Source organism: Eutrigla gurnardus, assembly GCF_963514095.1.
Source record: "Eutrigla gurnardus genome assembly, chromosome: 10".
Lineage (NCBI taxonomy): Eukaryota > Metazoa > Chordata > Actinopteri > Perciformes > Triglidae > Eutrigla > Eutrigla gurnardus.
Genome location: NC_139924.1, coordinates 29,665,680 through 29,682,239, shown reverse-complemented (window position 1 = coordinate 29,682,239; position 16,560 = coordinate 29,665,680). Strand labels below are relative to the sequence as shown.

General features: G+C 45.0%; 1 protein-coding gene across 3 annotated transcripts; it reads right to left on the bottom strand.

Annotated features, from left to right (window-relative positions):
• Positions 1 to 6,265: 6,265 nt before the first annotated feature.
• Positions 6,266 to 15,292, bottom strand: pld3 (phospholipase D family member 3). 3 transcript variants are annotated; one of them, XM_084019071.1, is made up of 13 exons: positions 15,123 to 15,265; positions 13,218 to 13,288; positions 12,727 to 12,774; positions 12,493 to 12,653; positions 9,599 to 9,779; positions 9,374 to 9,491; positions 9,131 to 9,258; positions 8,761 to 8,958; positions 7,789 to 7,928; positions 7,507 to 7,672; positions 7,239 to 7,338; positions 6,940 to 7,169; positions 6,266 to 6,836 (listed from the first exon to the last, which is right to left on the bottom strand). In XM_084019071.1, exons 2-12 carry the CDS (start codon positions 13,242 to 13,244, stop codon positions 6,982 to 6,984), a joined length of 1,455 nt encoding a protein of 484 aa, XP_083875197.1. In that variant the 5' UTR covers positions 13,245 to 13,288; positions 15,123 to 15,265; the 3' UTR covers positions 6,266 to 6,836; positions 6,940 to 6,981. The 3 variants fall into 3 exon arrangements, with proteins under 3 accessions (XP_083875197.1, XP_083875198.1, XP_083875196.1); XM_084019072.1 differs by having other exon boundaries at positions 6,266 to 7,169; positions 15,227 to 15,292; XM_084019070.1 differs by having other exon boundaries at positions 6,266 to 7,169.
• Positions 15,293 to 16,560: the final 1,268 nt, after the last annotated feature.

Here is a 16,560-nt window from a genome sequence, read left to right as displayed (position 1 = left end):
GCAAAATATGAAATATGTAAAAGGTGTGCAGATGCTTCACTGTTCCATCCATCCATTGTCTTCCGCTTATCCTGTATTCAGGGTCGCGGGGGGGCTGGAGTCGATCCCAGCTGAGGCGCGAACGCAGGGTTCACCTGGACAGGTAACCAGTCTATCACAGGGAGACATGTAGAGACAGACAGGTAACCAGTCTATCAGAGGGAGACATGTAGAGACAGACAGGTAACCAGTCTATCACAGGGAGACATGTAGAGACAGACAGGTAACCAGTTTATCACAGGGAGACATGTAGAGACAGACAACCATTTACACTCACATTCACACCTACGGGCAGTCATCTATTTACCTATCCCCATCCTGCATGTCTTTGGACTGTTTGCATGTGAACATGCAAACTCCACACAGAAGAAACCCGAACCCGAACCGGGAATCGAACCCAGGACCCTCTCGCTGTGAGGCGACCATGTAATGGGTAGCACCGTGCAGCCAGATGCTTCACTGCAAAATGCTAAATCTTTTTAAAAACACATTTTTTTAAATGCTTGTATTATCAGGTCAACACTTGTCAACACTTGCTGACCTGATAATACAAGCATTTATAAAAATTCAGTGAAACTTTTCCATACTCTCGCGTGAAACTCGCGTGACGGCATCGGCTGGGTAAACACGGAAGTGGTGTCGACGCAGCAGTATTGTTAGCAGCAGAGGATAGAAGATATCAGGCAAGTGTTCTTTTAAATAAACTCCTGGTGTACTTACAAACTTTCAAATGTACCATTAGCGCCAGTACTAAGCCATTCGGCTGATAGCCCTATCTTGACCAATGTTGACCATCACTAAAAATGCTTCTTAGGGGGTATTTGGCTGGATGTCATGGTGGAAATGACCTAGGGTGCATTTTACTCCGAACCATCACTTTAAGACAAAATCAGCTAACAAGTTATATTTCAGGGAGATACAGGGGAATTTTAGACAAAGCATCTGTATATCTTGTTACTACTTTTGAGTATTACAGCCTTATTATGACACAATCATAATACTGATGAAATATGGCACAAAATGGGTTACTTTCCCAAATTTCCAACGAAGTGGCCTCTTTTACAATAATAATAATCAATAATCGACCTCGAACCCTGGGCTTTATAAACCACAACCCCCCCTCATGGACCCAGTACAGCACAATGCGGCCCCGTAACCATAGTCCTATAGATGAGCGATGGCCGCCGGTGCTGGAGCGGAGATGCTGTCAGAGCAGATCAGACCGCCAGGACTGTGTCAGCTAACATGCTCATTGTTGGACTGCAGCTCCAACACAAAGCCCGGATTTAGATGTGGGGGGGGAGGGCAGAGTTGGAGAGAGAGCCAGATACTGGTTTTCCGCACTGAAGGATTATGCTTGATAATGAAAACAAGCAAGTGGATCATCGAGTCAAAAACAAGGATTCTGTTCAAAGAGAACAGAGACATTTTACGATAAGTCTTTTCACAGACAAAACCACCGTTAGCTTTCGAGGACAAAACCACCGTTAGCTTTATACAACAAAACCATCGTTAGCTTTAGACGACAAAACCAACGTTAGCTTTATACGACAAAACCTACATTAGCTTTAGACGACAAAAGCTACGTTTGCTTTATACAACAAAACCATTGTTAGCTTTATACGACAAAACCAATGTTAGCTTTATACGACAAAACCAATGTTAGCTTTAGATGACAAAACCTACATTAGCTTTAGACGACAAAAGCTGTTAGCTTTATATAACAAAACCAACGTTAGCTTTAGACAACAAAACCAACATTAGCTTTAAACAACAAAACCAACGTTAGCTTTAGACGACAAAACCAACAAACACAAACACAAGTAATGACCAGACTAACAATCAGACTAACGAGCATTGCTGCCAATAACACACCAAACCTTAGAAATATTCATATTATTCATCCTCACAAAGAATTACAGGTGTGAACATGTTAGCCACAGTATCAGCACCATGTGGTCCACCTCTGTCCAATGGAAGGACATGGTGCATTCCCAACAAACCAATGCATGACGAGCAGATCTACAACTGAGATTCAGGATCACCAAAACCTGAAATCCACCAAAATACTAGGAGAATTGTGGTGCCGTCACTTCAGGTTGTTGCCGAGATCACAGTTTAGTTTTCTTCGGTTCTTATTGTTGTTGCTGTTGACAGTGATGGTTTTTAAGTGTGGTACACAGATAAAGTTTGACACCTTGTATTTTAATGCTCTACGTCCAATCACATCAACTCAAACCTGACCGCAGTCACATGTTACACGAAGGAGCCACAAGTAGAAAACTACCAGAACCAAATCAGCAGTTTGAGGCTGAAACAGTGAAAAGAAAACCTTTTCTGATGGGCGTCGACTTCTGCCTTCTTTTCTATATAGAAACGCTTTACATGGTGAACGAACTCCGAAGTGATCATCAACCAGCAGAGACCTGAACAGGTTCACTGACTCATCAATAACATGCTGATCTGATCAGAAGAAGAAGTATTGATCCTGACCTGCGTTGGAGGAAGGCGTCCAGGTGACTCTGAATATTCCACGCAGACACTCACACATGGTCCTCAGCAGGAAGCCGCCGGAGGAAACAGCGATGGAGCAGCCCACACAGGGGCTTGAGAGCTGGGAGGACTGGGAGAGCTGGGAGAGCTTGGAGGACTAGGGGAGGCAGGTGGACGTCGGAGGTGATCTGGTTGTTCTGTTTGACTGTTTGGACCCACAGGAGACCAACCTACACTGTCTGTGTGGAGCTGAAATAGAAAGAGAGGGAGGGGGGAGGGGTGAGAGGAGTGGGGGAGAGAGGGATGGAGGGGGGAGTCAACAGGAAGAGAGACAGAAAGGAGGGACTGTCTCATCAGTCTGTACATATCAGTATGTACAGTCTGTACATAGAGACCACTGGACTCAACCTAACTATGTAGTTTAGTCTCAACCTAACTATGTAGTTTAGTGATTTCAACCTAAATATGTAGCTTAGTGGTCTCAACATAACTATGTAGTTTAGTGATTTCAACCTAAATATGTAGCTTAGTGGTCTCAACATAACTATGTAGTTTAGTGATCTCAACCTAACTATGTAGTTTAGTGGTCTCAACCTAACTATGGAGTTTAGTGGTCTCAACCTAACTATGTAGTTTAGTCTCAACCTAACTATGTAGTTTAGTGATTTCAACCTAAATATGTAGCTTAGTGGTCTCAACATAACTATGTAGTTTAGTGATCTCAACCTAACTATGTAGTTTAGTGGTCTCAACCTAACTATGTAGTTTAGTCTCAATCTAACTATGTAGTTTAGTGATTTCAACCTAAATATGTAGCTTAGTGGTCTCAACATTACTATGGAGTTTAGTGATCTCAACCTAACTATCTAGTTTAGTCTCAACATAACTATGTAGTTTGGTCTCAACATAACTATGTAATTTGGTCTCAACCTAACTGTAGTTTAGTATCAACATAACTATGTAGTTTAGTCTCAACATAACTATGTAGATTAGTCTCAACATAACTATGTAGTTTAGTCTCAACATAACTATGGAGTTTAGTGGTCTCAACCTAACTATGTAGTTTAGTCTCAACCTAACTATGGAGTTTAGTGATCTCAACCTAACTATAGAGTTTAGTGATCTCAACCTAACTATGTTGATTAGTGGTCTCAACCTAACTATGTAGTTTAGTCTCAACCTAACTGTAGTTTAGTCTCAACCTAACTATGTAGTTTAGTCGTCTCAACGTAACTATGTAATTTAGTCTCAACCTAACTATGTAGTTTAGTGGTCTCAATCGAACTATGTAGTTTAGTGATCTCAACCTAACTATGTAGTTTAGTCTCAACCTAACTATGTAGTTTAGTCGTCTCAACCTAACTATGGAGTTTAGTGGTCTCAACCTAACTATGTAGTTTAGTGGTCTCAATCGAACTACCGTAAATCCTCTAATATAGGCCCGGGCCTTTATTTACTCAAGCGTATCGCGGCCTAGGCCTTTATTGGAAGGAGGCCAGAATTAGAGACAGGCCCCTATTTCGGACTGCCAGTAGAATTAATAAAAACGAGATTTTGTGTCTATTTGAACCTATAAAATACTAGGTGCTCCGCAGCTGCCATATTACGGTAAACAACGTTTACTGCTTGCCAGTATTGCACGCTTGGTGGGCTGCCACTAGGAGGATGAATGACAGGCGCTCTCCTTCATACAATCACACGCACACTTCATGGCTGCACCTGATTGGACGATCGCTTTCACAGCTGTCCTGTCTGCTCCTGGATTTCAAACCGACCAACATGGCGGCTCGTTTGGAAACTTTCTCTTATTTTACGACGAAATGTGTTTCTGAAAACATTTTATGCGAGAAATAAGCGATGCAGTTGCTGAATCTGTCTTTATTTTAGATCGATCAGTTCAAACGGTCAGTTTGAAAGATTTTCGAGAGCTTGCAGGAGGCGGCGGCGCACCGTCTCTCGACAGTTGCCGACAGTCGAATGCATTGCAGGGCTTCTTATGGGAAGTGTTGAAATAACGCTGCCTGTGGACACTTGCCCCGGCCTCCATTAGAGACCGGCCGTTATTTACCTCCACCGACAGCGAGACCGGCCGGTAATAGAATACAGGCCAGTATTAGAGGATTTACGGTATGTAGTTTAGTGGTCTCAACCTAACTATGTAGTTTAGTCTCAACCTAAATATGTAGATTAGTGGTCTCAACCTAACTATGTAGTTTAGTCTCAACCTAAATATGTAGATTAGTGGTCTCAACATAACTATGTAGTTTAGTCTCAACCTAAATATGTAGATTAGTGGTCTCAACCTAACTATGTACCCTGTAAATGTGACGGAGAGTGAAGTTTGTTATTATGTGAATGTAGTTTTGTTGGAGAGTGAGTTGGTGTGTGTGTGTGTGTGAGTGTGTGTGTGAGCCAACAGTACTGAGACAGCATGTGTGTGTGTATTGTGTGTATTAACACTGCTGGACAGTCAGCAGTCCTCTGTAAAGCTGCTCCATTGTTCGTGCTGCTGCAGGGTTTAGTTGTGGTCCAACAGGGTCTGGTTCCTGGGCTTAGATGGGCTGGATTCTGGATCCCAGTCTGACAAAACCACGGCCCACACTGCTCGGACACTGCAGGTCCTCATGGACTGATCAGAAACTTTAGGACGGTGAATCTGAAACCAGACGTATAACGCGTGGACATTAAAGTGCTACTTCCTGTCCGTCATCACACCATCATGTTATGTCATGTTCCATATGGTAGTTAACGTGCTGCAGATGTTTGGTGCTGTTTTTCATGTTGTGTGGACAAGCTGAAAAGTTAAACGCCAACTTCTCAGCACACACATGGTGGGGGGGGACATAAATAACCTCCAGGGTGGGGCTCGGCTGCCTTCATTCTAAATACTTTACATACTGGGAGGAGACATGTTGGACATGCCTCAGTATAATAGTGTGTGTGAGCAGGTCCTGCTATATCTGAGAGCAGCAGAGCATTATTACTCCTCTTAGTTCTGTTCGTTCCTCAAAATGAGAAGTGTGTTTTTGAGATGGGAGGCTTCGGAATATTTATAACAGAATCACAAAGCTGCATCCTCTCTTCTGGCCACCAGGGGGCGACTCCTCTCTGCTTGTATAGAAGTCTATGAGAAAATGGTCCTACTTCTCTCTGCTGGCCACCAGGGGGTGACTCCTCTCTGGTTGTATAGAAGTCTATGAGAAAATGGTCCTACTTCTCTCTGCTGGCCACCAGGGGGTGACTCCTCTCTGGTTGTATAGAAGTCTATGAGAAAATGGTCCTACTTCTCTCTGCTGGCCACCAGGGGGCGACTCCTCTCTGGTTGTATAGAAGTCTATGAGAAAATGGTCCTACTTCTCTCTGCTGGCCACCAGGGGGCGACTCCTCTCTGGTTGTATAGAAGTCTATGAGAAAATGGTCCTACTTCTCTCTTGATGTATTATCTCAGTAAACATTGTAAACATGAGTTTATGGTCTCAATCTCTAGTTTCAAGTCTTCTTCAATCCAGCGTGATGTTCATTTAGTACATTATGGTCCATTGTTACACATTCTGAGTCTGATGTGAGGAGACGGTATCTAAACCTGCACCAACAATGCCATCTAGTGTTGGACATCTGCTACTGCAAATAATACAATAAAGACAGTTACTGGTGTGAATGAAAACACATTTACTGTAAACAGGAAGTGGTGGTAGACGGAGCAGCAACGTCATCAAACCACAGGAGAACGAACTGGTTTAAACTGGTTTATTGATAGTTGATCGTTTGTGAAGAGGACGAGGTTTCATCGCTCCAAACGAAGAGTTCATCGTCGTCCTTGTCATCAGCATAAAGTTTAAAAGCAGACGCAGCAACATTTAAGTACCTGAGCCGAGCGGGGGGCCCTGAGCCGAGCCGGGGGCCCTGAAGGGAGCCAGGGTCCCTGAGCTGAGCTGGGGTCCGAGGGAACCCACAGAGGATCCCACAGAGGCTGAGAAATGCATTGTGGTCGATTTTTAAAACTAGAACGTGATCAATGAAGAGATCATGTAACATGTCGTTCCATCAGTGAAACAGCACCCCCTTGTGCACCCGGCTCGACACCACATGATGGAACCCACCAGAGTTCATCTTCCTGGTTCTCCTGCTCTGAGCACAGCAGGTCACAGCAGAGGAGCTCTGATTGGTCAGCTGTGAAAGAAAAGGCGTGAAGATGCTAAATGCTAATACGAAATGTACCTTGCACCACGTGGACCATATGAGACTAGGGGTTCTGGGTTCGGGTTCAGGGTTGTTCTGCTGGTCAAAGAGGAGTCAATGACCTTCTTTGGACCTGAACCTCTGTTTAATGTTGCTGCCTTTTAAATACTGAAGTAAACTAACAAGTCTCTGAGGTCCGAGTGCTGGGTCAGACCTGCAGAAACTAACACAAGTCTCTGAGGTCCGAGTGCTGGGTCAGACCTGCAGAAACTAACACAAGTCTCTGAGGTCGGAGTGCTGGGTCAGAGGAGCGCTGTAGTCCGAGTCCCAGTCCCTCTCAAACACAGCCTTCAGCTGTGATTGGACGGTGGGCTCCAGAGACTTTGATGCGGTTTGGTTGACGACCAATGCTGAGCCTGCTGTGCTCACAAAGTAGTCCCCCGACCAGTTAGACGTCCCTGCAGACAGAAGACAGGGATTAGATTTCAGACACGGGGCTGATGGGTAATGGCGAGGCGGTTCCTTACCGATGTAGGCCACTTGGTCTGTCACCATGTACTTATTGTGGTTGACTCTGGCGAAGGGGATCTCCTTCTGCTGGGGGCTGGCAGGAACCACGAATAGCCTCTGGAGGGGGACAGGAGTCATCGTTACCGACTCTAATCAGGATCCTCGTGGACACCTGGCTTCCTACAGACTACATGACCACTAACTCTTTGGAAGGCCACCGCCATGGATTGTTTACGCTATGTGGACGTGGTCTTGGTTTTTGGCCTTCGCAGTTCTGGTACTCACCACCTGGATGTCCAGTCTGGTCTGGGGGTCCTGAACGGAGGCCAGAGACCTCAGGAAGGGGATCATGACGGGCTGGGTGCTAGCCCAGCAGCTGATCAGCAGGCGCACTTTGACCTTCTTCTCGTAGCCGACTCTCCTCAGCTGGGTGTCGATGTCGGCCCAGTACCTGAGAACAAGCCAGCACCACTTTAGTGATCCAGGTTATGTATGATTGAATTTCACTTCAAATAGATTATGATGTAATGACGGACATGGTTTTCTGGTCTCTGGTCTCTGGTCTACCTTTTTGGGTGGGAGAACTCCATGGTGGGCAGGTAGTTCATGACGGCGATGTAGATGAAACTCTGAGCATCGTCTATCACGGCGAGGATCGACTGGAGGTCTGAGGTCCTGCCAGACCCGCAGAAGGATGGAGGGGAACTCTAGGACACGAGGAACCACAGCTTCAGTTTAGAACCTCAATGGACTCTGGTCTAAACCTGAGGTCCACTAAGACCTATCTCTGGTCTAGACATGGGGTACACTTAGACCTGTCTCTGGTCTGCAGCGTATCCAGAACGCTGCAGCACGCCTTATCTTCAATCTACCCAAATTCTCCCATGTGACCCCCCTCCTCCGTGACCTCCACTGGCTCCCTGTTGCAGCACGCATCCAATTCAAGACGATGACACTGGCCTTCAGGGCCATCAATGGAACGGCACCCATCTACCTTCAAACATGGTCAAACCTCACGCCCCGACCCGAGCACTTCACTCCTCTACTTCAGCTGGCCGGCTGGTACCACCATCGCTGAAATCAAACAACTGTGGCTCAGCAAAGTCCAGACTCTTCTCTGTTCTGGTCCTCAGTGGTGGAACGAACTCCCATTCAGACTGTTCAGACTTTACCTCGACTCTGCATAGCATGACCCACTAACGACCCCCCCACCCCTAAAAATAGCACTTCTATGTTCTTACCTATAGCACTTTGATCATAGCACTGTTGTTCTTAAGGTATGTTTGCTGAACAGCTACTACTTTACTCAGACGAGGACCGAACACTTGTTTCTATTTTTAGCTCTTACTTTATCAGCAATGATAGGTTGTGGTTTCCTTGTTTCCTTCTTTTGACAAATGTACTTATTGTAAGTCGCTTTGGACAAAAGCGTCTGCTAAATGACCTAAATGTAAATGTAAATGGTCTAGACCTGGGGTCCACTCAGACTGGTCTCTGGTGTAGACCTGGGGTCCACTCAGACCGGTCTCTGGTCCTCACCGTCAGGTAGACGCTGGAGGGCGTGCTGTTGAGTGACAGCTGTAGGGGCGTGTCCTTGTTGTAGTGGGTGGAGAAGCTGCTGGGCCACGGAGAAGGGATAGACTGGCTCCCCCCCAGGAACCAGTAGGCCTCAAAGATCTTACTCAGGTCCTCCGCCAAGCAGCTGCAGTTGTAGACGACGGCGCCGAGCTCCTTCACCTGCAGCAGGAAGTGACATCATCACCTCTTACACAAGCAGCTCACTCTATTATCAACACTGAAACATCCAGACCCTGTCCACACAGACCTGATTCAGAATCAGGGAGTCCTGTTGACACATAAAGGGTATAAAATACTAGATTACATTGTGTGTGTGTGTGTGTGTGTGTACCTGTGTGAGAGACCTCCAGTCCATGTTGGCGCTGCCGATGTAAATGTGTTTCTTGTCGACAACCCAGAACTTCGTGTGGAGAACACCAGAGGTTAGCTGCCTCATGTTCACTGGCCTGATGTCAGCTCCTACACACACACACACACACACACACACACACACACACACACACACACACAAAAAGGTAAATGTGTGATAACTACAATATTATGAGTGATCAGAAGAACAAAGAGCTCCTGTCACCTGATTGGCTGAGGAGCCTCAGGTCTCCCTGTGGTTGGCTCTCCTGTGGTGTGTTCACTGCAATACGAACAGACAACTTCCCAGAGAGCTCAGCAAGTGTCTTCAGGATGGTCTCACCCTGTGGACATGAGGAGATAACGTTCATGTTGGAAAGATGGAACGAGGCCAACACCAAGACGAGACCAGTAACAGACTAGACCAGTAACAGTCCTCCTCCCAGCTCACCTGATAGGCTGTCGGCTCATGAGTGCCAGTGTCTTCGTTAGTGAGCGTCCAATAGAAGGAGGCGATGTCGACGGTGCTGTGAGCCACCGCCATCAGATTGAGCCAAGCCTGGAAGATGGAGGGGTGGGTGGTGCTGGAGTTGAAGTCCAGTCCTTCAGGGACGCTCTCCACCATCACAATCCTGAGGAGAGGGACGGCTTTCTGATCACTGATCAATAACTTCAGTCCTGCTGGGGTTGTCTCTAGAGTCTCCATCTAACACGGTGACGTATTTACACTAAACACCTCTAGAGTCTCCATCTAACACGGTGACGTATTTACACTAAACACCTCTAGAGTCTCCATCTAACACGGTGACGTATTTACACTAAACACCTCTAGAGTCTCCATCTAACACGGTGACGTATTTACACTAAACACCTCTAGAGTCTCCATCTAACACGGTGACGTATTTACACTAAACACCTCTAGAGTCTCCATCTAACACGGTGACGTATTTACACTAAACACCTCTAGTCTCCATCTAACACGGTGACGTATTTACACTAAACACCTCTAGAGTCTCCATCTAACACGGTGACGTATTTACACTAAACACCTCTAGAGTCTCCATCTAACACGGTGACGTATTTACACTAAACACCTCTAGAGACTTCATCTAACACGGTGACGTATTTACACTAAACACCTCTAGAGTCTCCATCTAACACGGTGACGTATTTACACTAAACACCTCTAGAGTCTCCATCTAACACGGTGACGTATTTACACTAAACACCTCTAGTCTCTATCTAACACGGTGACGTATTTACACTAAACACCTCTAGTCTCTATCTAACACGGTGACGTATTTACACTAAACACCTCTAGTCTCTATCTAACACGGTGACGTATTTACACTAAACACCTCTAGTCTCTATCTAACACGGTGACGTATTTACACTAAACACCTCTAGAGTCTCCATCTAACACGGTGACGTATTTACACTAAACACCTCTAGTCTCTATCTAACACAGTGACGTATTTACACTAAACACCTCTAGTCTCTATCTAACACAGTGACGTATTTACACTAAACACCTCTAGTCTCTATCTAACACAGTGACGTATTTACACTAAACACCTCTAGTCTCCATCTAACACGGTGACGTATTTACACTAAACACCTCTAGTCTCCATCTAACACGGTGACGTATTTACACTAAACACCTCTAGAGTCTCCATCTAACACGGTGACGTATTTACACTAAACACCTCTAGTCTCTATCTAACACGGTGACGTATTTACACTAAACACCTCTAGTCTCTATCTAACACAGTGACGTATTTACACTAAACACCTCTAGTCTCTATCTAACACGGTGACGTATTTACACTAAACACCTCTAGTCTCCATCTAACACGGTGACGTATTTACACTAAACACCTCTAGTCTCTATCTAACACGGTGACATATTTACACTAAACACCTCTAGTCTCTATCTAACACGGTGACGTATTTACACTAAACACCTCTAGAGTCTCTATCTAACACAGTGACGTATTTACACTAAACACCTCTAGAGTCTCTATCTAACACGGTGACGTATTTACACTAAACACCTCTAGAGTCTCCATCTAACACGGTGACGTATTTACACTAAACACCTCTAGAGTCTCCATCTAACACGGTGACGTATTTACACTAAACACCTCTAGTCTCTATCTAACACGGTGACGTATTTACACTAAACACCTCTAGTCTCTATCTAACACGGTGACGTATTTACACTAAACACCTCTAGTCTCTATCTAACACGGTGACGTATTTACACTAAACACCTCTAGAGTCTCCATCTAACACGGTGACGTATTTACACTAAACACCTCTAGTCTCTATCTAACACGGTGACGTATTTACACTAAACACCTCTAGTCTCTATCTAACACGGTGACGTATTTACACTAAACACCTCTAGTCTCTATCTAACACGGTGACGTATTTACACTAAACACCTCTAGTCTCTATCTAACACGGTGACATATTTACACTAAACACCTCTAGAGTCTCCATCTAACACGGTGACGTATTTACACTAAACACCTCTAGTCTCCATCTAACACGGTGACGTATTTACACTAAACACCTGTAGAGTCTCTATCTAACACAGTGACGTATTTACACTAAACACCTCTAGTCTCCATCTAACACGGTGACGTATTTACACTAAACACCTGTAGAGTCTCTATCTAACACAGTGACGTATTTACACTAAACACCTGTAGAGTCTCCATCTAACACGGTGATGTATTTACACTAAACACCTCTAGTCTCCATCTAACACGGTGACGTATTTACACTAAACACCTGTAGAGTCTCTATCTAACACAGTGACGTATTTACACTAAACACCTCTAGTCTCTATCTAACACAGTGACGTATTTACACTAAACACCTCTAGTCTCCATCTAACACGGTGACGTATTTACACTAAACACCTCTAGTCTCCATCTAACACGGTGACGTATTTACACTAAACACCTCTAGAGTCTCCATCTAACACAGTGACGTATTTACACTAAACACCTCTAGTCTCCATCTAACACGGTGACGTATTTACACTAAACACCTCTAGTCTCTATCTAACACGGTGACATATTTACACTAAACACCTCTAGTCTCCATCTAACATGGTGACGTATTTACTCTAAACACCTGTAGAGTCTCCATCTAACACGGTGACGTATTTACACTAAACACCTGTAGAGTCTCCATCTAACACGGTGACGTATTTACACTAAACACCTCTAGTCTCTATCTAACACGGTGACGTATTTACACTAAACACCTCTAGTCTCTATCTAACACGGTGACGTATTGTGTGTGTTTGTGTGTGTGCAGATGTTTGCCTACTTGCAGGGGTCTGAGCAGACCTGGTCCTGGGACAGACGGAGGTCCGGGACAGGCTGGGAGGAGGAAGTCCTCGGTGTCAGGAGGTTATAGAGGAAGGTGGCAGCCAGCAGCAGGGTGACCACGGTAACCACGGAGACGACGGCCATGACACACCTGCAGTACTGGAGGAGGGGGTTCACATTCATGTCTGAGAGGATTCAATTGTGGATCTGAAGTGGTCTCGTTGGGACCTACCAGCTGGCATCTCCTCTCAGATCCCCGTCGGAGCACCTCGTCCTCCAGCTTCAACCAAACAGGAAGACACAGATTTGATTTTCAAAATAGGAGTTTGTCGAACTGAACTGACTGAAGATCCTTCTCTGTATCCATTAAAATACATTTATCCATCCATCCATCCATCCATTTTCTACCGCTTATCCTGTATTCAGGGTCACGGGGGGGCTGGAGCCGATCCCAGCTGTCATTGGGTGAACGCAGGGTACACCTGGACAGGTAAACAGTCTATCACAGGGCCAACATGTAGAGACAGACAACCATTCACACTCAAATTCACACCTACGGGACATTTAGAGTCATCGATGAACCTATCCCCATCCTGCATGTCTTTGGACTGTGGGAGGAAGCCGGAGAACCCGGAGAGAACCCACACTAACACGGGGAGAACATGCAAACCTTTAACACTAATTGATTGATTGAGTGAGTGATTGATGAAGCCTCCATCTCACCTGGTTGTAGACGACGTCCGTCTTCATCGTCAAACAGGAAACAGCAGCCTCAGATCAGCAGCTCGGCAGCTCTGAAACAATCAATTTATTGTGCTAATGAGCCACTTCTGACATCATCAGTGGGTTGAGGAGCAGAGTGTGTGTGTGTGTGTGTTTGTGTGTGTGTGTGTGAGAGAGAAGTGAACGCCGTTTCCAAACTATATAAACACTAAAGAAGAAACCAGAATCATTAACTAGACACATCTGTTTGATTCTGTTTAATAAATATAGCTGAAACATAAAGATAAAATCTACTCACACACACACTGACAAACACACACACACACACAAACACAAAAACGCACACACACACACTTAACAAACACATAGACACACACACACAGTTCCAACCAAAGAGAAGCTTCCGGGTGTTTTCAGTCTCTAACACAAAGACCTGTCGACCCCCTGCTGGGGGATGACATCAGCACCGGCCGGCCACATGACCACACCACGATCCAGATCCATTCTGATCTAGACCCATTCTGATCCAGATTCATTCTGATCGTCGTGACGATGACGTTTAGAGGAAGTCCAGCAGCCTGAACGCTGACACAGCAGTTTCTCTTCGTCATGTGACTCTTCTAATGAGGAACAGCTGACTGTATCAGTGAATCATCGGGAAAATCCAGATCTCCAGTCCTGAAACCAGAGAGCTAGAATCCAGATCTCCAGTCCTGAAACCAGAGAGCTAGAATCCAGATCTCCAGTCCTGAAACCAGAGAGCTAGAATCCAGATCTCCAGTCCTGAAACCAGAGCCAGTGAGACCAGAGACACATCCATAGTAGGGCTGTTCGATTTTGCCCAAAAATAAAATCCAGATTTTCTTCTCTTAAAATCCGATTTTCGATTACGATTATTGTGTGAAATGACAAAAGGCAAAGAAATTATTTCAAATATGCTGTTTTTTATTGAACATTTTGCATTGGGATTTGAGTAAACCAAAAAATAAAGAACAATTAATGAACGTTTGCCATCTGGTTTTGCTCCATGTTATCTTCTTGTAGACCTCTTTAAACAAAAAACAATCCCTCTGGGATTAAGAGAAAAACCTCACTTTCACATGTATCTTAAGGTGTGTCCATTAAACAAGAATGAATGAATAAAGTGCAGAACTTTAACTTAACTAAAAATCGATTTTACGAGTTTCACGTTTTTTAACATCGTCCTAACTACATAATCGCGATTACGATTTAAAATCGATTAATCGAACAGGCCTACTCCATGGTAATTTATTCCATAACATATGAGACATGCTTTCATGCTACCGGGTCACAGATAATCCCTTATTAGGTTTTGTGCAATAGCCCCCTGGTGAAGATTTCATAGAGCTCTCTGCTGGTCTCCTGTGGTCTCTGCTGGTCTCTGGGGATCTACTGTGGTCTCTGCTGGTATCTGAGGGTCTCTGCTGGTGTCCTGTGGTCTCTGCTGGTCTCTAGGGGTCTCTGCTGGTCTCCTGTGGTCTCTGCTGGTCTCCTGTGGTCTTTGTCATCTCCACGTGAAACCGTGACGAGCTCGAGAAGTGATAGAGAACCCTCTTGACGTCTTCCTCCTTCACTCAAGTTGACTCGCACAAGTTTAGTGTCGGAGTGACGTCACCTCACGCAGGCTAACCCAGCTAGCATAAAAACAGCGACGGTATTCGGCAGTTAGGAGTCTTTAAAGCACACGTTAGTCTGAGAGGCTTCGGTTTAGGTGACTGTGACTCCGGTAACCGCGTCACAGTGACCGTTAACGTCGTCAACAACAACAACAACAACAACAACAACAACAACAACAACAACAGCAGCAGCAGCAGCAGCAGCAGCAGCAGCAGCAGCAGCAGCCACAACAGCAGCACTTAAAACTTCGTGACACCGTGAACTCACCCGTTAAAACGCGTCCGGGTTCGTTAACTTCCCGCCTCGTCGTCTCTTCGTCGCACACGGCTCCGTTACAAGTCGTTAAACGTCATTAAAAGTCGTTAACTCACCGGCAAACCGACGGAGACGCTGAAGCAGCGGGACGGGGCGGCGCGTTCACGTGATCACAGCCGGACAGCCAATCAAAAAGGAGCTGGACGGGCACGAATGGCCCGATCACGTGATCGAAGCCGGACAGCCAATCAAAGAGGAGCTGGACGGGGGGCGGTGCGGTCTGATCACGTGAACACGGTAGGCCAGCCAATTAGAGAGGAGCTGGTCGCCTGACGTCGCAAGCCGCGAAAATGCAGCTGTGAGTTGTGACCAGACGAGGGCGCTATTTGTCCGCGGGAGCGGCGCAGAGCCGCAGCTCGTCACCTGGTTTCAGGATTGTTACACACATTTTAGTCTCGTTGCGTCAAAACTCAACGCACAAAAACACAACACGTCTCGCTGCTAAACCCTCCAATCAGAAGCCGACAATCCAACGTTCAAACGATGACGCATGAAGGATGTAAAACACTGCTGCGTAGATGATTAATTTAATCTCTTTAATCTCATACACTTCTGTATTCATCAGGTCAGTGTCAAGTCAGACAAAAATTTATACAAATACATATATATATATATATATATATATATATATACAGCTGATATTATTGCAGGTTTTTACAACAACAATAACAAAAACAAAATAAAATAAAAGTAGAATACCAGGACAGAAACGCACAGAAACTAATAATTCTAGTAAAATGAGTGAAATAGAATCGAGAACCCAGAAGGAACCTGAACCCTGACCAGAACCCGGGTCCCTCTTGTCACCACGCCACCATGCAGCCCGCCATGACATTGTGTGTTTTAATATGCAAATGAGGCATAATTGAATGGTAACTTTGGAGAAACGTACAGACTCTTATTACAGACCAGTGCATTAAAACACCAATATTTGTGTTTCCATGACGACGGTTTGTCCCTCGGGGCTCATCTTATGAAACACTGGAACTGCAGGAAGATTAGCGTTCACATGATGTCACTGCCAACACCTGAAGGCATTGTTAGCAGCAACATTAGCATCTTCTGTTAATGACGACTCTTCAAACTGTGTTTTTAACCTGTTCATGCAAAGCAGGCCGGCCTCTTACCCAACATCTTACCTTTCACCTTTAACCTTTAACCTTCACCAATGTCTGTTGGATTTATAAATGGATTTATTTATATTAACGTCATTTGAAATGTTTCCACCTAAACTTCTTCTGTTCAACCTGAAACCCAGCAGGATTCACTTTTCCTAAACTTCATATTTAATGTGGAGACGAGAGTTCACACACCCACAGAAGATGAAGAGTGATACTATAATAACAACAATAATAACAATAATAAGAGTATGAAACAAAGCAACACTACT